This window comes from Halichoerus grypus, chromosome 2, assembly GCF_964656455.1.
Source record: "Halichoerus grypus chromosome 2, mHalGry1.hap1.1, whole genome shotgun sequence".
In the NCBI taxonomy this organism is placed as follows: Eukaryota; Metazoa; Chordata; class Mammalia; order Carnivora; family Phocidae; genus Halichoerus; species Halichoerus grypus.
The window spans coordinates 176836967-176860370 of record NC_135713.1 but is presented as its reverse complement, the minus strand read 5'-3'; the positions used below and the strand labels follow the sequence as shown (position 1 = coordinate 176860370).

At 37.9% G+C, this 23404-nt stretch overlaps 1 protein-coding gene and 1 pseudogene across 4 annotated transcripts in view; both read left to right on the top strand.

Annotated features, from left to right (window-relative positions):
- The window catches only part of RAD51C (RAD51 paralog C), a 42106-nt gene extending 36466 nt beyond the window's left edge, over window positions 1-5640 (top strand). For 3 of the 4 annotated variants that reach the window (XM_078064618.1, XM_036079410.2, XM_078064610.1), the window contains 2 exons: window positions 2373-2433; window positions 3406-5640. In XM_078064618.1, the coding sequence (XP_077920744.1) occupies window positions 2373-2433; window positions 3406-3522 (178 nt within the window). In that variant the 3' untranslated portion in view covers window positions 3523-5640. Of the gene's footprint in view, window positions 1-2372; window positions 2434-3405 lie in introns of those variants that run through there. The other variant, XR_013444674.1, reaches the window with a different exon arrangement.
- LOC118527549 (large ribosomal subunit protein eL32 pseudogene) lies at window positions 3961-4361 on the top strand (annotated as a pseudogene).
- Window positions 5641-23404: the final 17764 nt, after the last annotated feature.

The window sequence follows — 23404 nt, the reverse complement described above, 5'->3', positions numbered from 1 at the left end:
ATCTCCAGAACTTTTGCATCTTCCCCAACTGAAACTGTTCCCATTAAACACTTAACTCCTATTCTTCCCTCCCCCCAGCCTATGGCAACCACCATTCTACCTTCTGTCTCTGAATTTGACTACTCTAGGCACCTCATATAAGTGGAATGATACAATATTTGTCCTGTTGTGCCTGGCCTTTTTTCACTTAGCATAGTTTTCAGTGTTCAGTTACATGTGACAAGAACTTCCCTTTTTTTTTTTTTTTTTAAGATTTTATTTATTTATTTGGCAGAGAGAGAGCGCAAGCACAAGTAGGCAGAGCAGCAGGCAGGAGAGGGAGAAGCAGGCTCCCCATTGAGCAGAGAGCTGGGTGCGGGGCTCGATCCCAGGACCCCGGGACCATGACCTGAGCCGAAGGCAGATGCCTAACCAACTGAGCCACCCAGGCGCCCCAAGAACTTCCCTTTTTAAGACTAAATAATATTCCGTTATATGTATAAACTACATTTTGTTGGGGTGCCTGGGTGGCTCAGATGGTTAAGCGTCTGCCTTCGGCTCAGGTCATGATCCCGGGGTCCTGGGATCAAGCCCCGCATTGGGCTCCCTGCCGAGCGGGGAGCCTACTTCTCCCTCTCCCTCTGACTGCAGCTCCCCCTGCTTGTACTCTCTGTCAAATAAAAAATCAAAAATCTTTAAAAAACAAAAACCAAAACCATTACATTTTGTTTATCCATCCGTCAGACACTTGGATTGCTTCTGTCTTGACTATTGTGAATAAGTTATATCAGTTTTAAAGTAATTTTGAAAGCACTTTAGAAGTTTTTCTTAGGGTGCCTGGGTGGCTCAGCCATTAAGCGTCTGCCTTCGGCTCAGGTCATGATCCCAGGATCCTGGGATCGAGTCCCACATCAGGCTCCCTGCTTGGCGGGAAGCCTGCTTCTCCCTGTCCCACTCCCCCTCCTTGTGTTCCTGCTCTCGCTATCTCTCTCTCTGTCAAATAAATAAATAAAATCTTTTTTAAAAAATATTTTTTAAATAAAAAAATAAAAGTTTTTGCTTAGGCGCCTGGGTGGCTCAGTCAGTTAAGCATCCAACTCTTGGTTTCAGCTCAGGTCATGATCTCAGGGTTGTGGGATTGTGCCCCAAGTCTGGCTCCATGCTCAGTGCGGAGGTTGCTTGAGATCCTCTCCCTCTGCTCCTCCCCTTGCTCTCTCTTCCTCTCTCTCTGTCTCAAATAAGATAAATAAAATCTTAAAAAAAAAAAGTTTTTGCGTAGGCCACCTGGCTGGCTCAGTCTATAGAGCATAAGCCTCTTGATCTTGGGGTCATGAGTTCGAGCCCCATGTTGGACATAGAGATTACTTAATTAAAAAAAGTTTTAAAAATAATTTAATAAAAGTTTTTGCTTATATTTGCTATTACAATATTTGAGCAAATTTAGTAAGAGCTTAGAATTTTATATCTAACTACTTTTCAGCTTTCAATTTTACGTTACTTTGTGGAGAACATAATAAGATTCTACCGAAACAGACCTTGTTCTGTCATGACAGTGATTCTTCCAGATATAATCATTTTGAAAGAATGTGTCTTCCTTGCTTATTTGTATAAGTGTGATAAGAGTATTGCTCCTCATTTATATCCCAAGAAATTGTCTTAATACTTCTATCATACCACACAAAAAGTACACAATTACTGCAGAAAGTTGGAAAAACATAAACAAAAAAACAATCTTTATCTTGTAATAACAACTTAACTTTTTGATTGTAGTCTTCTAGTAATTTTTCTATATATGTGCATTTACATACTCATAAATGTGACTCATAGAGCATAACTTTTACTTAAATAAATATTTTATCTCATTGAATATTTTTTCCACATTATCTTCTTAAGCATCAGTAGTATTTTGTCATGTAGAAATTTATTTGAATTACTCATTGGATGTTTAGGTTGCTTTAAAATTCCACTTATATAGGGGCGCCTGGGTGGCTCAGTCGTTAAGCATCTGCCTTCGGCTCAGGTCCTGATCCCAGGGTCCTGCGATCGAGCCCCGCATTGGGCTCCCTGCTCAGCGGGAAGCCTGCTTCTCCCTCTCCCACTCCCCCTGCTTGTGTTCCCTCTCTTCGCTGTGTCTCTCTCTGTCAAATAAATAAATAAAATCTTTAAAAAAAAATAAAATTCCACTTATATAAACAACTCATTATATGTAATAATTATTATACATACATATAGCTATTGATTAAAGGAGTCTTTTTGATATTTTTTTGCTTTCTGTGTCCTTAGAGAACAAAACAATAGAATTGTAGTGAAAAACTATCAATTTAAATTATTAAGTCAGTCATTTGAACTAATGAAGATCATGTGTTTGTATATATTTATTTTTCTCTAAGCAGGTTGGCAACATTGCACAAATCACCAAGCCAGAAGGAATCTACAGTACTGTTTCAAATCACAGTCAGTATTATTTGATTAGAGTGGGGTTTTGGTGTTGGTGGGCAGTAATTATCTGAAGAGAGCATTTACAAATTGCTTCTGTTAACTTCTGTAGGCAGCAAGCATATTTGAGGACAGCTTTTGATGCTTAGAACATTATCCCCAAAATAGTAGTATATATACAGAATATTCTAGTGACAATTGGACTGAAATTTATTCTTAAGAACAGAGGAAATACTTATTTGTAGGCTAGTGTGTTCCATGCCATATGTAATGTCAGGATATTAAAATTTTTTAAAGTGAAAGTTGTTAAAGATTTTCCAAGAAAAAATACTAACATTACTCATTTTAGTCTGTAGATATTATAGATCTATCATAGCCACCAAATATATCCTGCTTTAAAATGTTAATTTTCCTATAATTTAAAATCATAGAACACTTTTTTGGCTGAAATATGCATATTTATCAGTAGTGTTGAGCCAAATATATTCTTGGCATTTCATTTTTTAAGGACAAAAACAGAAATAGAGATTCTGAAACTGAATTATCGACTTAGTCTTTGTACTGCTTAGGTGCATTTAAAGTATCCTAATTGGAAAACTAAATTTAGAGTATTTAATTGTGAAAATAAATTTGTAAAGCACCTAAGTAATTAGTACATGTTACTTCCTTTTACTCTTCAATAGAGTCACCATAAAGTTTGTTAAGATTTTTAGAGTGCATTTTTATAATGCACTGGTATTTCTGTTGTGTATATATAAACAATATGTAAATAAATAAATACAGATATAAAATACTCTAGATATGAAATATGCTAGTACAGCTTTGGCTTGGACACCTTTTCAGGAGGTTTAACCTCCTCATTCACAGTGGTTAATAACTTCTGTCTCAAGAATAAAGTAGCTCTTTTATCAATTACTTAAAAATATTTGGAAAATTAATCGTTATTTTAGTTGTTCTTAAACCATACTTGTATATTTTTTCATCTTCCAGCCTCAGGGATTTAGAGATGCTGTTGTTGCTACTGCATCTTCTTTGCAAACAGAAGGTTCGTTGAATTCCCGGAAACGGTCACGAGAATCAGAGGAAGAACAGGAATCCAAAGACTAGTCTTAAAGTATACATATATGTTGATGCTGTGAGATGTAATACATACAAGCAGTAGAGTCTTTACTTTAAACACACACTATGGCATATATGAATCAAGAGCATATGAAGTGAAGTGAAAAACACGAAATGAGTATGATTCTCTGAATTTTTCTAAAGCAGTTCTACAATTATATTTTGCCCTGTTTTCATTTTTAGTAACAGCCAGCAGAGATGATACAGGTATTGTATTTTTGCAAATGTGGAAAGCTGATCTCGTGTGGCCAATCTGAATTTACCGTTCAGGCTGTTTTTTCCTCTTTTCTTTGTTAATTGCCTAGAAAATCCTAGGAAGAAAAGAGTTTGGTTTTTTTTCACATTCCTATTGGGTTCTCCTCTTTAAATGTAGTTTTGATAATTCTTAAGAATGACTTGTTTTTGAGCCATCTCTTACTTGGCATCATGGCTGCCCTCAGACCTCTGTTGAAGCCCAATACCATTAAAAAGAGAATCAAGAAGTTCATCCGGCACCAGTCAGACCCATATGTCAAAATTAAGCACAACTGGCGGAAACCCAGAGTCATGGACAATAGGGTGCACAGAAGATTCAAGGGCTAGATCTTGATGCCCAAAACTGTTTACAGGAGCAACAAGAAAACAAAGCACATGCTGCCCTGTGGCTTCTGAAGTTCCTAGTCCACAATGTCGAGGAGCTTGAGGTGCTCCTGATGTGCAACAAATCTTACTGTGCAGAGATTGCTCACAATGTCTCCTCCAAGAACCACAAAGCCACTGGAAAGACCAACCCAGCTGGCCATCTGAGTTACCAGTCCCAATGCTACTCTGCGCAGCCAAGAAAATGAATAGACCGCTTATGTGCATGTCGTATTTGTGTTAATAAAACCATAAAACTACAAAAAAAGAAAAAGGCTTGTTTTTACTATTATAAAGAAAAGCCAGCACCATGAGTCAGCATATTATTATATTTGGTTTTAATGGTAGGATACAAATTTTAGATGACCAATCAGATTTTAGTGACCCCAATCCTAAAATCTAAGCCTTTTTTTTTTTATGTTATGTTAAGGGAAGGACTTTGGAGCTGTTACCCTATCTAGAAAATGTCTAGAACATTCATCTTCCAGAGTAGTCAAGTTGATAAACTCACAATTATTTATTTCTACATTTTTGAAACCTGGTGTGATCCATTCTAGAATTCTAGATGTATTGACATTTTCCTTTGAATAATCTTAACACTGTTTGAATAAATTAAAAATTTGGATTCTTGAGTGGTTTTAAAATCATCTAAAAATGTTTTGGCACCTGATTCTTCTTCGTACTTCTCAATTCATTCACAAAATTTACTCTGGTTCCCAATGGAAGAAAATTATTTAAATAATTCAGTATTATATACTGTGACAACCATGTTCTCCAGATTTTAGTGACAATTGGTATTTCCTATCCCAGACTGACCACTAAATTTATAAAGTTTTAAAAATACAATTATTCCGTAATTGATTATATATAGAATAACCATAGTTTGCCAGGACTTTTTTGAGAATGAAAGTAGACACTGCTAACAATTACACCAGGACAGTGGACATAAATCAGGACCATCCCAGGCAAATCAGGCATATGGTCATCCAATCATATAAGACTAATTTCAAATGACTAGTGTAGGATGACTGATTGTAATTATGAGGCATATATTTTTATTATCAATTCAGTCATTATTAAAAAATTACCCATTATTTTATATTCTCTGCTCAGATCATAAAATCAAGAGAGTGAGGGGGTTATAAGTGATAAATATCAGTGTTACTAGGCATCAGAACTGTAGGAATCTCATAAAGCGTCATAACATTGTACTTTAAAGAACTGTAGGACCCGGAATATAGACAAAGCCAAGTGTTTCTGCTTTTTGTTTGCAACTCTTCTTAGGTAAACTTTATGTAAAATAGCCTTTCAGGGCGCCTGGTGGCTTAGTCTGTTAAGCGTCTGCCTTCGGCTCAGGTCATGATCCCGGGGTCCCAGGATCGATTGAGTCCCGTCTCCAGCTCCCCGCTCAGCTGGGAGTCTACCTCTCCCTCTCCTTCTGCCTGTCCCCCCCACCCTCTCTCAAATAAATAAAATCTTTAAAATAACCTTTCAAAGTTGTTGTTATTGCTAAAAAGATAATTATTTTCCTAGTTACACACTTAAATCTTAGTCCGCTTGGGCTGCAGTAACAAAGTACCATAAACTTCAGCAACAAATTTTTCTCACAGTATTAGAGGCTAGAAGTCCAAGATCGGTGTGCCAGCATTGTGTGGTTCCAGTGAAGCTTGTAGACAGCCGCCTACTTACTGAGTACTCACAAGGCCTTTCCTTGGTGAATGTGCATGGAGAGAGAGCTTTCTTCTTACAAAGCCACCAGTCCTATCAGATTAGACTTCACCTTTATGACCTCATTTAACATTAATTACCTTCTAAAGGCCCTATCTCCAAATACAGTCATACAGGGTACAAATACCCTGAGGGTTAGAGCTTCAACATGAATTTTGGGAACAGAATTCAGTCTGTAGAGATAGAGGAAATTTTGGGGCTCCTGGGTGGCTCAGTCATTAGGCATCTGCCTTCAGCTGGGGTCATGATCCCAGGGTCCTGGGATAGAGCCCCGCATCGAGCCCCCCATCAGACTCCCTGCTCAGCGGGGAGCCTGCTTCTTCCTCACACTCTACCTGCTGCTTCCCCTACTTGTGCTCACTCTCTCTCTCTCTGTCAAATAAAATCTTAAAAAAAAAAAAATACAGGAAATTTAAAGTATACACACATTTTTTTGCACACATGAAGTTTTTAAAAAATTATATTGTTACCTGCTTTTTAAAGAGCCTAATATATCCTCTTGTGCACCACATAATTTTTCTATGATAGTTTTTAATGGTTGTGCATAATTTTAAACTTCTTTTTGGAGTTTTAGTTATTACTATATTTTTTTAGTGTTACAAACAATGCTTCTGATAAGCATAGAAGTTCCTTTTTTAAAGAAATTGAAATGATTTGTATTAATTTTCCATTGCTGCTGTAAAAAATTACCACAGATTTAGTGGCTTAAAAGAACACATTTATTATCTTACGGTTCTGGAGTCTGAAATCAGTTTCACAGGGCTAAACTCAAGGTGTCAGCAAGCCTGCATTCCTTCTGTAGGGTGTAGGGAAAATCCATTTTCTTGCCTTTTCTAGCTTCTAGAGGCTGCCTGCATTCTTTGGCTCATAGCCCATCTTCAAAGACACAGTGTAGCATCTTCCAGTCTCTCCGTTTCCAGTCTGTTTCAGTTGCCTTTTTCCAAATCTCTCTCCTGCCTTCCTTTTATAAGGACACTTGTGATTACATTTAGGGCTCAGACAGATAATCCAGGATAATATCCCTATCTCAAGGCCCTTAATCACATCTGCACAGTACTTTTGGCATGTAAATTAGCATTCACAAATTCCCGGATTAGATTGTAAATGTTTTGGGTGAGCCATTATTTCAGCCCCTCAATTCATGTGGTAACATAATTCAAGACATCATCCTTTGGTGACAAATATACACATTAAAGTTTGGAAAGCACTGGGACAGACTTGTTGACATTTTTAACTGTATTCATAGATGGTCATTCCCATTTATGAAAGTGAAAGGGAAAAAAAGGATACGAAAAGAAATGATATATCCTTAGCTTTTTGAAAGTTTTATTTTTCAAGGACTCTTATTCTTTCTTAATTATAAAATATGTATAAGTATAAATTTTTCCCCAGTCTCTTCTGTTTTAACTCATGATGTGATGGAATATCTGTCATTCCACAATTTATACATTTGTCATCTACCGCTACCAGTATATCAGTTAAAGTCTTACCTCCTGGCTAACCAATGATCGCATCCATCTTTCATTTTGTGGTTAAGCAGTATGGTAAATCCAAAAGATGTATATTGGCTTTTACTCCTTCTCATGCCACTGCTCTGATCACCCTTTCTGGTAATTCATTTATACGCATAGATATATTTGCACACCAAAAAAACATTTATTTCCACAATATTTGTTATGTCAATTCCATGTTTTGCAATGTCCTGGCCACACTTAGTACAACACAGGCCATTAATAGTCTACTTTAAAAATTACTCATTCTGGGAAGAGGAAACAAATACTTGCAATTCAGAATTGCTCTGCTCTGAGAAGCCTTTTCTACGTTAATGCACTTGGAAAATAAGTTTGATTTCAAAAAAGTTATTAGAGGTATAAAATATAATAAAGGATAGAATTGAAAGCTCACACAACCTAACTCAGGATTTTTGTTTTGTTTTGTTTTCAGGATAGAAGCTTAACATTTCAATGCAATGATTGCTAGAGGAAACCTTAGAGATAATCCCACCAGTATCTTTAATGCATAAATCTATAATTTTTCAAACGTGGGTAGTTTTTTAACACTAATTCTTTCCTGGTTTTACAAATAATTTATCCTTTTTTTTTTAGAGATTTTATTTATTTATGTGTGAGAGAGAGAGAGCACAAGCAGGGGGAGTGAGAGAGGGAGAGGGAGAAGCAGGCTCCCCACTGAGCAGGCAGACACTTAAACTGCTTAACCGGCTGAGCCACCCAGGCGCCCCATAATTTATCCTTTTTTGAAGAATTTTTTTTCCCCAGAGTATTATAACTTTTAGTTTGAATTTGGGAGGATATGTAACTTAAAGCATTCATATAGTGCCTTATGATTTTCAAACACTTTTACATTATTTAATTTGATTCTTATAGCAACTCTGTAAGGTAGATGGGATAGGCTGGCATGTCTGTTTTCATTCCTTCTATCCATCCATCTAAAGCCTAACATATACACACTTAACAACTACTTGTTGAATGAATAAGTATTTCAAGTAAGATTTAGAATAAATTCTGTTTTTCTAATGGTCAGGTAAGAATACCACTGGTCATGCATAGGTTGATGTTTCTGAGCATTTTTTATTACTGTAAAATATGTATAATTTAATAGCGGTGTTGAAAATTTTGTTTGACTTTTTATTACTATTATTTTTTTAAGTAAACTCTGCCCAGTGTGAGGCTTGAACTCATGACCCTGAGACTGAGTCATGTGCTCTACTGACTGAGCCAGCCAGGTGCCCCAAAGTATGTTTTACTTTTTAAAATTGTGATAAAATAGATATAAAATTGGCTATTTTAACCATTTTTAAGTGTATAATTCAGTGGCATTAACTACATGCACAGTGTTGTATAGTTATCACCACTTTTTTTTTTTTTTAAGATTTTATTTATTTACTTGACAGAGAGGGAGCACAAGCAGGAGGAGGGAGAGGGAAAAGCAGACTCCCCGCTGAGCAGGGAGCCCAACGTGGGGCTCGATCCCAGGACCCTGGGACCATGACCTGAGCTGAAGGCAGATGCTTAACCGACTGAGCCTCCCAGGTGCCCCTATCACCACTATTTCTAAAACTTTTCATCACACAAACAGAAACTCTGTACCCTTGAAGCAATAATTTTCTATTCTGAGCACTGCCTCCAACCCCCCCCCCCCAAACTCCTGGTAATCTCTAATCTACTGTTTCTATGAATGCACCTATTGTATGTATTTTATGTAAGTGGAATCATGCAACATTTTTCCTTTTGTGTCTGGTTTATTTCTCTTAGCATAATGTTTTCAAGGTTCATCCATGGTGTAGCATGTATAAGAACTTCATTTTTATGGCTGAACAATATTCCATTACAAGTATATACCACATTTTATTTAGTTATTCATCTCTTGATGAACATTTGTTGTTTGTTAAGATTTATTTATTTGAGAGAGAGAGTACATGAGGGGAGGGGCAGAGGGAGAGGGAGAGAAGCCGACTCCACTGAACTTGGAGCCCCACACAGGGTTTGATCCCACGACCCCAAGATCGTGACCTGAGCCAAAATCAAGAGTTGGAAGCTTGACTGAGCCATCCAAGTGCCCCTCATTTGGGTTGTTTCTAATAGTGTTTTGCTTATTAATTTATGCGAGTAACGCTTTTTGTTTCCTGAAACTTTTATTGACTTTTATTGCTCATGAAGTTTGGGACAGTTGATTTGTCTTTGGAATATTTTCAAACTGTTCCTACTAGCTTAAATTTTAACCCTTATAAATTTACTTTCATTTCTTAGATCAGCTATTTTTATTTTCTAATTATTGTATTTTTTGTTAATACTGTTTCTACTAAAATGTTTACATCTAGTTATCAGATTATAATGTGGTAGAAAAAACAGAGGACTAGAGTCAGAAGACCTGCATTCTAATTTCAGCTGAGACATTAATAAGCCATGTCAATTTTGGCACCTTTATTTTCTCATGCCTTTCTCTTACTTATAAAACAATATAAATGATTGCTAAATTCATTGTTCGAAATTTTGTGGCTGCTACTTTTGTACAGGCATTTTTTTTTAAGATTTTATTTGTCAGAGAGAGAGACAGCACAAGCAGGGGGAGCGGCAGGCAGAGGGAGAAGCAGGCTCTCCGCCAAGCAAGGAGCCTGATGCTGGACTCGATCCCAGGACCCTGGGATCATGACCTGAGTTGAAGGTAGATGCTTAACTGACTGAGCCACCCAGGCATCCCTGTAAAGGCATTATTAAATATTCAGTTTAAATGAGCAATACTAAAAAATAAGGAAAAGAGTGACATTTACACATTTTTTTATTTTCAAAATCAGTAATACTAGGGATTTTATTCCAATACATTATTACATTTCTGTTTTGAGACATAATGTTGAAATGTTCTATTGCTTTAAAAAAAAACATTAAGTTGCAGAAGAGAGGCTGGCTGTTCATAATATGTATTTTTAGTTAACGTCAGTGCCTAAAATTACTGTTACTGTTAAAAATTTACAGAACATTTTGCTCCCTCAGAACTGATTTTGGCATAAAACATGTTGACAAAATTTCGTGTATTTCAACCACAGTATAATCCTTTGTCTGTTTTCAGATTTAGTTCATCATTGACATTGGCCTTTCTGTGCTTCAACTATCCATTTGACTCTCACTATCCATTTGGCTCTCCTTATGTGTAGTAAGATGTGAGTTTTTAAACACACCATTACTCTGATAATGATTTTATGTGTAGCCTGTTTTATGAGAATATAAAAGTTGGGCTCTCAGAAAGGCTTGAGAACTCATGGAAATATGTCCTACCTATATCAAAATTTAAAAATTAATACAGATAAAAGACAAAAGCAAAGCAGCAAAGAGAATTTGTATTAAGAAGTCATATAAACCAAGGGAAAGAGAAAGGCATAATTGGTATATAACTTGGTCTAATGATAAGAAGTATACCAGTTCTTTGAGAGAAAAAATGTTTTTCTGGTCTTTCTTTTTTATTTGTTTTTCAATTAATTTTTTAAAAGTAATATTTGCACAAGATTTTAAATTCAATGAAAAGTAATTCTTCTTTCCTCCCCTGTCCCTTAGTCACTCAGTTCATTTTTAGGAGGCAAACATGATTACTAGTTTTCTGTGTGACCTTCCACAGCTATTCCATGTATCTAAAATATATTTTTTTCTTCATCACCCAAATTTGTACTTTGCATTTATCAGTACGTATAGAATTTTCTCAATGAAAAAATTTATGTGTGATATTTCATTGTGCAAATATACTATTTTTTTAAAGATTTTATTTTATTTATTTTATTTATTTTTTTAAGATTTTATTTATTTATCTGACAGAGAGACAGCGAGAGAAGGAACACAAGCAGGGGGAGTGGGAGAGGGAAGCAGGCTTCCCGCAGAGCAGGGAGCCCGATGCGGGGCTTGATCCCAGGGCCCTGGGATCATGACCTGAGCCGAAGGCAGACGCTCAACGACCGAGCCACCCAGGCGCCCCAAAGATTTTATTTATTTATTTGACAGAGAGAGAGAGATAAGCAAGGGCAGGAACACAAGCAGGGGGAGTGGGAGAGGGAGAAGCAGGCTTCCTGCCAAGCAGGGAGCCTGATGCGGGGCTCGATCCCAGGACCCTGGGATCATGACCCGAGCCGAAGGCAGACGCTTAACAACTGAGCCACCCAAGTGCCCCTATACTATTATTTAATCATTCTTTTATTGATGGATATTTAGGTTGATCAAATTTTTTATGAAGACATAAAGAATTGGTCAGAGTGTATATGCATTTAAAATTTTGACAGATGTTGCCCAGATTATCCTCCAAAGAGACTATTAATTTATACTCCCACCATGTTGTTTGAGAGTAATTGCTTCTCCACACCCTGACAACATAATATTTTATCTTTTTTTGTCAATTTGATAGATTTATAAAAATGACAGCTCGTAGTGTGATACTATATTTTCTTGTTTTTTTTTTTTTGTTTTTTGTTTTTTTTGTAAGTGAGGTTGGGCATCTTTTCATTTACTTTCAAGTTACTCTTCTTTTTTTTTTTTTTTTTTTTAAAGTAAGCTGTATGCCCAACATGGGGCTTGAATTCAAGATCCTGAGATCAAAAGTCGCATGTCTACCATCCGAGCCAGCCAGGTGACCCATTTACCCTATTTCTTTTTCTATGAAGTGACTATTCATATTTTTTGTCCATTTTTTCTATTGGGTGCTTGGTCTTATTAATCTGTAAGAGTTCTTAACATCTTAAGGAAGGCATTAGGCCTGTATGCCCTATATTTTTCCCAGTTTGTCTTACTTTTTGCCTTACAGAAGTGTGATTTTTATATAGCCAATTTTTCACCATTATTTTGTTTCTGAGTGTTGTATTCTACTTAGAACTTCCTACTCCATGATTATTAAATGCTCCCATTTTTACTTCTAGAACTTTCAAAAAGTGTTATTTTATGTTTAAATCTTTCCATTTGGAATTTATGTGTATGTTAGCTGTGGCCTTGGGTATTGAATTTGACAGAGGGTCTGTGATTAAAGGGAATTCAGTGATATCTTAGAAGGCAGTTTTATGAAAAATACCAGTTTATTCCATCTAATGTCAGCCAAACTCTAAAGGCAAATTCTATGGAGGACAATTAGTAGAATATAATAATAGTTTGGCTAATGCATTTTTCTTTGTGAATTTTGGGGTTTCTTGATTTATTTATATTTATTCATTTATTTATGTATATATATATGTATGTACAAACAGTCTACACCCAATGTGAAGCTCCAACTCACAACTCTGAAATTGAGAGTCACATGAACTACCAACAGAGCCAGCCAGGCACCCCTTGATTCATTCATTCATTCGTTCGTTCGTTCATTTATTAAAATATTTTTTTATTTATTCGAGAGAGAGAGAGAGCAGAGGGGGAGGGAGAGAGAAAGAGAGAAGCAGACTCCTTGTTGAGCACAGAGTCTGATGCGGGGCTTGATCTCACAACACTGAGATCATGACCTGAGCCCAAATCAAAAGTCAGATACTTAACCATCTGAGCCACCCAGGCGCCCCTGATTCATTTATTTTTAACAAGTATTTTTTTCATAGGTAAGATGTTGGTTAGATTAGAAAATGGTAGATAAGGAATTATTTCAAATTGATGAAAAGGAGGATACTGATATGTAAGTAATTCAATCCGGTTTTTTCTTCTCAGCTCCGGAGTGGTATAATGAACCATCAACCTGACATCTTCACTTACATGTGTAATAAATATTTCAAACTTAACCCCTCAAACACTCTCCCCATTATTTCAGTATGTACCACCATTCATCCATTTCATTCAAACCAAAAATTGAAGATACTTGATTTCTTTTATATCCTCAATCCCACATCCCGTATCAGTAAGTCCTATCACTTATACACAAAATATGTCTTTTTTTTTTTAAAGATTTATTTATTTATTTGAGAGAGCAAGAATGAGAGAGAGCACATGAGAGGGGGGAGGGTCAGAGGGAGAAGCAGACTCCTCGCTGAGCAGGGAGCCCGATGCGGGACTCGATCCCGGGACTCCAGGATCATGACCTGAGCCGAAGGCAGTTGCTTAACCAACTGAGCCACCCAGGCGCCCAAAATATGTCTTAAATATAGTCTTCCCATTGTCATTTTCTCCCACCATACTGTAAGCTAAAGTCTTTCCTCACATGGATAACAGCAATAACCTCCCAATTAGTCTCCCTACTTTCACTCATCTCACCTATAATCTATTTCTATAGTAGCAGCCAAAGGGATCTTTTAGAAAGATATGTATACCAGTTCATGTTACTTTCCTACTTACAACTCTCCAGTAGCTTCCTGTTGCACTTGGAATAAAAGCCAAACTCTTTACTGAGGCTCTAAATGATCTGACTTTTGCTTTCCTATCCATGCTCATATGATACCATCCATTCCTTTCCTTCCTATGCTTTCAGTTACATGGAACTTTGTTCTTCAAGTATACACAAGTTCATTCTTGATTTAGGACCTTTATACCAGCTTTTCTGGGTTTTTATGTGGTTCACTCCTTGTCTTTCACATTTAGTTCAGATTTTACCTCCCTGGAGAGGCCTTCCCTGACCATCCTACACAATGTTGACCTCTCTTCTTTTGCTACTGTCATAATTATCTCATTTTATTCATTGCATTTACCACTATCTGAAGGCATTATTTATTAACCTATACCTAACTCTCCCACTAGACTATAAGCCTCATGAAAGCGGGGATCTTATTCACTAGAACAGTATCCCTGGTACACAACTGGCTTTCGAATATTTAATGAAAATGGAAGTGCAGCATTTATAGACTTGGCTATGCTTTCAGGGCTGCCTAGAGTTGCTTAATTTAGATAAAGTACACTGTTACTATGGAGGAAGAAGCACTTTATGAATTTACTGAAAACTGGACCTCTCATCATTCCTTTCCTTTTCTAACCTGGCTTTTATATTCACTTGTTCACTTTTGTACCAAAGTTGTATTCTCCAAAGTTCAATAAAATTGTTGGAGTTGCAGGCCTTTTCCTCTTACAATCCTCATCCTTTAAGCAACATTTAGCACCTTGAAACTCTTTTCCCTTGGCATCTCATCCTCTGCCTGGATTGGAGACCCCTTTAATGTACACTCATAGGGTGTTTTTTTGTTTTGTTTTTTTTTTTAAGATTTTATTTATCCATTCATGAGAGACAGAGAGAGAGATGCAGAGGCAGAGGGAGAAGCAGGCTCCCCATGGAGCAGGGAGCCCAATGCAGGACTCGATCCCAGGAGCCTGGGATCATGACCTGAGCCGAAGGCAGACGCTTAACCGACTGAGCCACCCAGGCGTCCCCATAGGGTGTTTTTTGATAATCAATATACATGTCCCCTTCTTAATATATGTGCTGCTGAAGCGAGCACATGTCTCCTTCTTAATAGCTCCCCATTTTCCTTTTCTACAGTTGTGTTTCCCATTCTTCAATTTATGCAGCCTTAGTGGGACTGTAAATTCTGGTGTCTTGCCCCCTCATTAGTGAAGGGTAGGCCAGGTCAATCATGCTCCTGCCCCTACACCTTGAAACTTGAGTGGAAGACCCAGGACTGGGAAAAAGTGATTGAAATGCATTTATTTTAGCAGCAATGACTGGATAATATAATTGAAGTGACCCTATTTCTCCTATTTTATTAGCTATCCCATAAATTGTTTCTTTGTTTAAATCAGCCCAAATTGGCTTCTGTTTATAATGAAAGAATACCTTAAAATGTCCACTTTTCTCTCCAACCTTGGAAGAATTACCTAGTTCAGCCATCCGTCACCCACCTCCCCTCTGGTAACCACCAGTTTGTTCTCTACTTCACTTCTCTCTCTCTCTCTCTCTCTCTCTTTTTTTTTTTTTACAAATAGTTATCCTTTATTGAACGTTTCACCTGGGCTGAGCACTGTGCACACACAACCAGTCTTCAACACGCCTGCAAGACAGTGAAATGTCCCATCTGAGTTTCAGCTCCCACCGTCCTACCCTGCGGTCTGGGATGCCAGGCTGGGAGTCTGCAAGCTACATTTCTCCTTTGTCAGAAGGAGTTTGGAAGGTGAAGGAAGAGAGACTTGTTCCTTCCTAAATCTATTTGCTGAGTCCCCTGGAGCAGCAGATGGTTCCAGTTTCCAACTTCTTTCCGCATTCCTGGCACAGCCAGGGGGCATGAGGGGGGCAGCACGGGGTGGGGGGAGAGAGGGGGAGGCCTGCACTTCACAGGTCTGGGCCCAGCTCCACGAGACCCCTCCTCCAAGATCCTGAGGTAACATGTGGCTGGGAGCCCCCTCCTCTAAGTTTGTAGGTTCTTGTGATGGATTGTTACACCGGTGACCCCTGATGGATCCTGCTTCCCGAAATCCAGGCCCTCAAGTGGTCCCCTCGGGTGGAATTCAGGCTAGATCGGGAGATCTGCTTTGGCCAATGTGCTCTGGGACTCCTTCTCTCCTACTGTTGCTGCCACTCTCATGTGCGGGAGTCCAGGGTAGCCTCCATAGGAGAATGTAGTCTCCTGTTCTAGGGGTCTTCTCGCTCCTGCTCTCTGGGAGCACTCTCGCTGATGATGATGGGTCTCTGTGAAGCCTGCTCTTCCTCCCATCACAGCGGCAAAACCTGAAACTCAAGTCTCCTGTCCCTGTACCTGGGCTTACAGCAAGCAGTCATGGATCCCTTGGCCTCCCAGCTGCCTGTCGTGGCCTCTGGTTTTGGAACTAGGTTAAGGAAATTATCTTCTCATAATTCTGGAGGCTAGAAGTCCGAGACCAAGGTATTGGCAGGATTGGTTTCTTCTGAACCTCTCTCATTGGCTTGCAGATAGCTTCTCCTACTTCACTTCTCTTAATTTTAGAATCTTTCGGGGCGCCTGGGTGGCTCAGTCGTTAAGCTTCTGCCTTCCACTCAGGTCATGATCCCAGGGTCCTGGGATCGAGCCCCGCATCGGGCTCCCTGCTCAGTGGGAAGCCTGCTTCTCCCTCTCCAGCTCCCCCTGCTTATGTTCCCTCTCTCACTGTCTCTCTCTCTGTCAAATAAATAAAATCTTTAAAAAAATTTTTAGAATCTTTCTCAAAGACCTACTCTCATAATGACTACATGTCTAATCAGTTGCCAAATTATTAATTCTATAAGAGATATACTCAAGTGTCAGCAAGTTGTACTCTAAGAACTTGGAATTTAGAGAAATAAGTTTGCTCTCAGAATTAAACTATGAAATCTTCAAGACCCTTACTAATAGTAGCTAACATTTGTTGTATGATTGCTATGTGCCAGGGACTATGCTAATCCTTTACATGTATTATTTTAAAATAGCCCATTCAATAACTTTGTTAGGGGTAGGTATTTTTATCCTCAGATAAGTTTCATCTATTAGGATTCTTCAGTTGTAAATAATGGAAACTTACTGGCAATTTAAACCCAAAAGAACTTATTGGAAAGACATAAAAAAAAAAAAAAACTTACATAAATGATAGGAAGGCAGAAGAAACCAGCTTGGAAATTCATGATCTAGTTAATTCCAGAGCATCAGACAGCAAGGACCATGAGAATGGTCTCATGGTAGGAGCCCACTGAGATGAATGAACTATCACCCTTCTTCTATCCTTATTTCTTTTTTTTTTTTTAAGATTTTATTTATTTATTTGACAGAGAGAGACACAGCGAGAGAGGAAACACAAGCAGGGGGAGTGGGAGAGGGAGAAGCGGGCTTCCCGCGGAACAGGGAGCCCGATGCGGGGCTCAATCCCAGGACCCTGGGATCATGACCTGAGCCGAAGGCAGACACTTAATGACTGAGCCACCCAGGGGCCCCTCTATCCTTATTTCTTGATCAACATTCAAAGTCTGGGTAGAGAGTATTCTGTTGACCTCACTTATTTTTTTTTTTTTTTTTTTAAGATTTTATTTATTTATTTGAGACAGAGAGAATGAGAGAGAGAGAGAGAGCACATGAGGGGGGGAGGGTCAGAGGGAGAAGCAGGCTCCTTGCCGAGCAGGGAGCCCGATGCGGGACTCGATCCAGGGACTCCAGGATCATGACCTGAGCCGAAGGCAGTCGCTTAACCAACTGAGCCACCCAGGCGCCCTTGTTGACCTCACTTAGATCAGTGTCTGACCAGAATGTGATAGAATCTGGGAGAAATCACTAGAATTATCTTTGACTTGTGTAAGAGGAGGCCAGGAATCCTATCCAAACTACCTAAAATGGAGGAGAGGTAACTCCCTCAAAGAGATTGAGATGCTGCTAGGAAAGTGGTATAGCTGCTGGGTAACCAAAAACAAGGAATGTACATTGTAAATTACAACTTGCGCAAGGTCACACCATTAGGAAACAGCCTATCAGAAATTAAAAGAAGTCTAACTCCAGAGCCCATGCTCTTAATTATATTAAGACTTGGGATCGACTTGGGATGATCTTATCTCGCAGGGGACATTTGGCAGTGTGGAGATACTCTGGTCATCACAACTGTAGGGATAGGTGCCATTGGCATTTGGTGGGTAAAGGTCAAGGTATGCTGCTAAACATCCTAAAATATGTATTACAGCCCTCCATCAAAGAATTATTTGGCCCAAAACATCAATAATGCTAAGGTTGTAAACTCTAACCTGAGAAAATAATGGCATGGGGCCATATTCCTAGATGTGTCAATCAGAAGAAGGCTTGGTAAACAATACAGTATGGTAGAAAGGAGAGGGTCAAAATGGAGCAAGCGTCTATGTACCTACTCAAGCCCTGTTCAAAGGATTGAGGGTCCTTCTTAGATTGGTCTTGATACCTGATCCTTATTTTAGAAATGATTGCATCAGGCTATCTCAGTTTGATGCTATTAAATATCTGAATCATAGTGAACTCTTATCTGATTCCATGCACATCAATTATCAACCTGTTGATAAATTGGATCCTAGTTACTTTAGCTTCAGCCAGATCAATGTAAATGTCTGGTCTTGATGGAAGTTAATAGTTCTCATTGTAAATTTGTATGTTATTGTGATTTTTATACATCAGTTTCTTTTGAGATTTTTTAGTTAACATCCATCTGTGTAATTAAGGTTGGAACATGCACACTTCTGAACCTCCAAGTTCAAGTTGCTATACTTTGTCATAAATTCATGCAGGTGATTGTCACTATGGTAGTCTTAGAATATTCTTTGATACTCTTCTCATCGGGAGGTGGGATGTATTTTGTCCCCTTCTCTTGAATCTGAATAGACCTATTACTGCTTTGACCAATAGTGTACCACAGAAGTGATGTTATTGACTTATGGCACCATTTATAAAAGGCTATATACCTTTTGTCATATTTACTGGAACATTCACTCTTGGAACCCTGAGCCACCATGTAAGAAGTCTGATTACTCTAAGGCCATCATGTTGGAGATGTTATGTGTAGGCATTAAAACTGATAGGCCCAGCTGAACACCCAGTTAACAGCCAGCTTCAACTCTCAGTTTGGCAGCACAAATTAGCATCTTGAAAACAATGTACATGTTAGTAATTTTTCACTCAATTTTTTCAATAGAGATGAAAAAAGTATAATCCAAGTGAGTCCTCTTGGACATCTAGTCCACTTGAACCTTCAGATGACTTTATACCCAACCAGCTGCTATCTGACTGAAACCTCATGAGACCTACAAATGAGAACCACCAGTCAACTAACAGCTGTGAAATACTATGAAATGGTTTCTGTTTTAGCCATTAGTTTTGAGGTAATTTGTTATGCAGCAATAGATATCCAGAACAGCCTCTTGAGAGCCTCCCTGGGTAGGTTGCCTGCTCTTTCCAACTTGTATCTTCAGGTGCTGCCTTAGAATTTCAGATTTTCCTGTACAGTGTCGTTTAACTTCTGTTCATTTTCATTCCCACTGACATCATTCCCTTCTGTGTTCTCATGCTCTCCCATTGCCCAACTGATCTTTCAGCCTTCAATTTCTTCTCTTCAATCTACCTTGTACTCATCTGAAAGAATGTTTATGTATCAAATTTTCTTAGAACACAGTTTTTAACATGTTTCTTTCAAATTCAATATTTTTGTCAAAACTGGGAATTATTGTAATTCCATCTCCCAGGACGCTTAGATTTAATCTTGACCTTTTCTTATGCCCATAGACTTTATACCTTAAAGACTCATGAAATTATTGACATATATTTCCAGCAATACAAAATTCCAAAGTCTTATACGATAATTTAAAAATATATTTGAAAAATAATTTTATACACGAAGGACCCAAGTTTATTTTGCATAACTATTTTGATTTGCTGTCTTTATTCAAATAACTGTTGTACTGTTATTTAGGTATATGGAGGTTCATCAAATCTTAATAGTCCTCAACTTGCAGGATTACTAGAAACCACGTGTGCTTATTGGTGCCAGCTACATCATTCATAGATCACTCTTTCATAAGGCAACAAACGGCTTCATATGCCCAAATCATTTCCTTTCTGGAGAAGATACCTTGTGTCAGCATGGTTACAGTGTGTGGTAATTGGTAATGTCTGTGCCACATGGCTTGCTTCTGCCCTTGTCCAACACAGCTATCTACCACCTATGATTACCATATGTTACAGCCCTCTAGGTTAATGGAATCATGTCTATCTTCCCTCCTAGTCACAAATGTCGTTGTGGCTCAATTCCATTAGAGCCCACACTCAACAAAGAAGAAAGTGTTCCGAACTCCCTGGGCATAGAAGCCACCTTTGTGAAGTTTTCATATTTAGTTGCCTGCTTCATGTTTATTTTAAAAAGCAGTTGGATTTTTTGAGGAATGCTCCAGAGTGGGTAATGGGCATCTGCTGACTAAAAGAGAATATGATCAATATCACTCTCAATTCTTGCATGTATTTTTCTCTAAGTAAATATATAAAGGGAGTTAAAGATTAGATGATAATAATAAAGATAGATTTTTACCACCATAAAGTACTTTTTAGTTTCTGTAAAGTAAAAACTAGTAGCAAAATATTGAAGTGGATTTTTTTAATAGAGTCAATTCATTTTAGAAGAACCATTAATTACAGAAGGAATATACCACATGCTAGCCATTTATAGTTCCTTCATCAGAAATTACCACGAACCCCTGCCTGCTTCCTCATTCATAAGCGTGTCATAATAAGTTCACAAATAATTTTGGTTCCTCAAAGAACTATGCTAGATAAAAACAAAGATTATTATCAGTAGTGGTTAAAACATTAAGAAAAAAAGAGGCTGTTTGGGGGACTTCTTTGCTTGTTAAAACCAATTAAATAGTGCATGTAGGTCTGTTATTACCTGATGTGAATTTTAATTTTGACAGCTTTGGACTGTTGCTGCAATATGACCAATTAACTAGCAATAAAAAAGGAATAAAAATTAATATAGCAGTCATATTTTTGGCAGCAAATGGAGATTATTTTAAAGTTATTGATTTAGAATGGAAAAGATGTAGCTAGGGTATATTGAGGAGAAAGAAGGAAGAAATTCTTATTTGAAAACACTTCCATATGCTCAGTTTTCTCAGTTGTCAGGTATTCTATTGCTCCCTACTGGTCAGTCTGACAACATAACTGAATTAATATCTTAACAAGTACTTACACATTAGCCATCTTCCATTTTTTAAAATGTGAATGAAAAATTACACATCCTTATATTTCCATTTTAACATTTAAGGCCTGGCCTTAAACATTTTCCTAGGTACTAGATCTGAGATCATATTTATATATTTTATTGTTACTACACTTTCTCAAAAATATAAAAACATTTGTTTTATCATTTGAGATATGGCACCAATTTCAAATTGATAGCTCTTTATAATTAGCAATAATAAAATTGAGGCTTTTCTGGAGATAGTATTTCTATTTCTTGCCTATAAAGAGATAAAACAGGCATACTTTAGAATAGACAGAATAGTATACATTTGCATAACCAAGAAAGTATTAACTGAAGTTGAGAAATTAATAGATTTTTCTTAGTTACAAGTACCAGTTATTTGCCACATGTCAAATATTTTATTAACTTTTTAAAAATTAATAGACTTTGTTTTTTGGAGCAGTTTTAGATTTACCCAAAAAAGGAGTGGAAAGGATGGAGAGTTCCCATATATGCCCTCTCCCCCCTCCCAGTTTCCCCAATTATTTAACATTTTATATTACGTACATTTATAATAATTGAGCCAATAATTGAGTCAATTCATTATTAACTAAAGTACATAGTTCACATTAGGGTTCACTGTGTTGTGCATCCTGCGGGCTTTCACAAATGGCTAATGTTATATATCCACCATTATAGTATCATACAGAATAGTTTTTGCTGCTCTCAAAATCCTGTGTTCTATCTATTCATCCTTTCTCACTTCCCTTGAACCCCTGGCAACCTATCATAACTTTTAATTCTAAGAAATCATTTACTGCTAACTTCAAGTAAGCTCAATGTTCCCAGAAGCAACTTTGAAGATCTAAACTTGTTTTAATGTCCGCTTAATCCTTTTGTACTTATATTATACATACATATATATATATATAATCCATTTTATAGTTCTTTAAAGTTGTATTGTTATTGTTGAGATCCAGTTAAGAAATCAGAGGGAATAGAATACAGGGAATTGGTTATACAAGTGATAGAAGGGCTGAAAAGTCAAAAGGGAAGGTAAAACAGTCTTCTTTGGGCTGCTATAACAAAATATCATAAACTGGGTGGCTTATAATCAACAAACACATATTTCTCACAGTTCTGGAGGCTGGAAGTTCTAAGATCAGGGTTCTGGCAGATTCAGTGTCCGGTTACAGAAAGCCATCTTTTTACTGTGTCCTCACACGGTAGAAAGGGAGAAGGGTCTCTCTTGAGCCCCCCCTTTTTTTTGAGCCCCTTTTTTAAGAACACTAATCTTATGACCAAGCCCTCATGACCTAATCACCTCCCAAAGGCCCCACCTACTAATACTGTCACCTTGGGTGTTAGGATTTCAACATATGAATTTTGGGAGAACACAAATACTGAGTCCATAGCAGGCAAGATTAGGAAGCTAGAAGCCACTACCATCTCTAGGCTGATGGACAAATGGAAGATGATGTTTCTGGAGTGCAGAGACTGGTGTCATAGGTAAAAGTTGGAATTTCAATAGACATGTTCTGGGGGAGCAAAGTTACCAAGGAGATGCAGCAGACATTAGAACTGAGATAAGGGACAGGGAATAAACATCCTGGTTTTCACCTCTCCTCCCATCTTTCAGTTTCCTGCCAATGTCTCCCACTGAGCACATTTCAGCTGGAAGTCAACTGTCAGGGAACCTGGTGATTATAACCTGAAAGGTTTAGCCTCCCTACAATACAGAGAGAAGGGGGTAGAGGGAGTGATACAAGAACAAAAAGGACAGGGACTAACACATTAATCAATTCTGTTTAACTTTTTTTTTTTTAAAGATTTTATTTATTTATTTGAGAGAGAGGGAGGGAGCACGAGTGGGGGAGGAGCAGAGGGAGAGGGAGAAGCCGACTCCCTGCCGAGCAGGGAGCCTGATACAGGGGCTCCATCCCGGGACTCCAGGGTAATGACCTGAGCCGAAGGCAGATGCTTAACCAACGGAGCCACCCAGGTGCCCCTATTCTGTTTAACTTTTAAAATCAACTTTATTGAGGTATAATTTACTTATAATACTGTTACATTAAATGTACATTTTAATAATTTTTTTTTTATTAGGCATGGAGCCCAACATGGGGCTTGAACTCAAGACCTTCAGATCAAGACCTGAGCTGAGATCAAGAGTCAGACACTTGGGGTGCCTGGGTGGCTCAGTTGGTTAAGTGTCGGACTCTTGATTCCAGCTCAGGTCATGATCTCAGGGTCCTGGGATTGAGCCCTGTATTGGGCTCCATGCTCAGTGGAGAGTCTGCTCCCCTGTTCCCCACCCCCGCACTCTCTCAAATAAATAAATAAATAAATAGTCAGACGCTTAACTAACTGAGCCACCCAGGTGCCCTGCTTTAATAATTTTTGACAAATGAATATACATATGTGACCACCCAGTCAAGATATAGAACATTTTTTAAATTTTTATTTATTTTAAA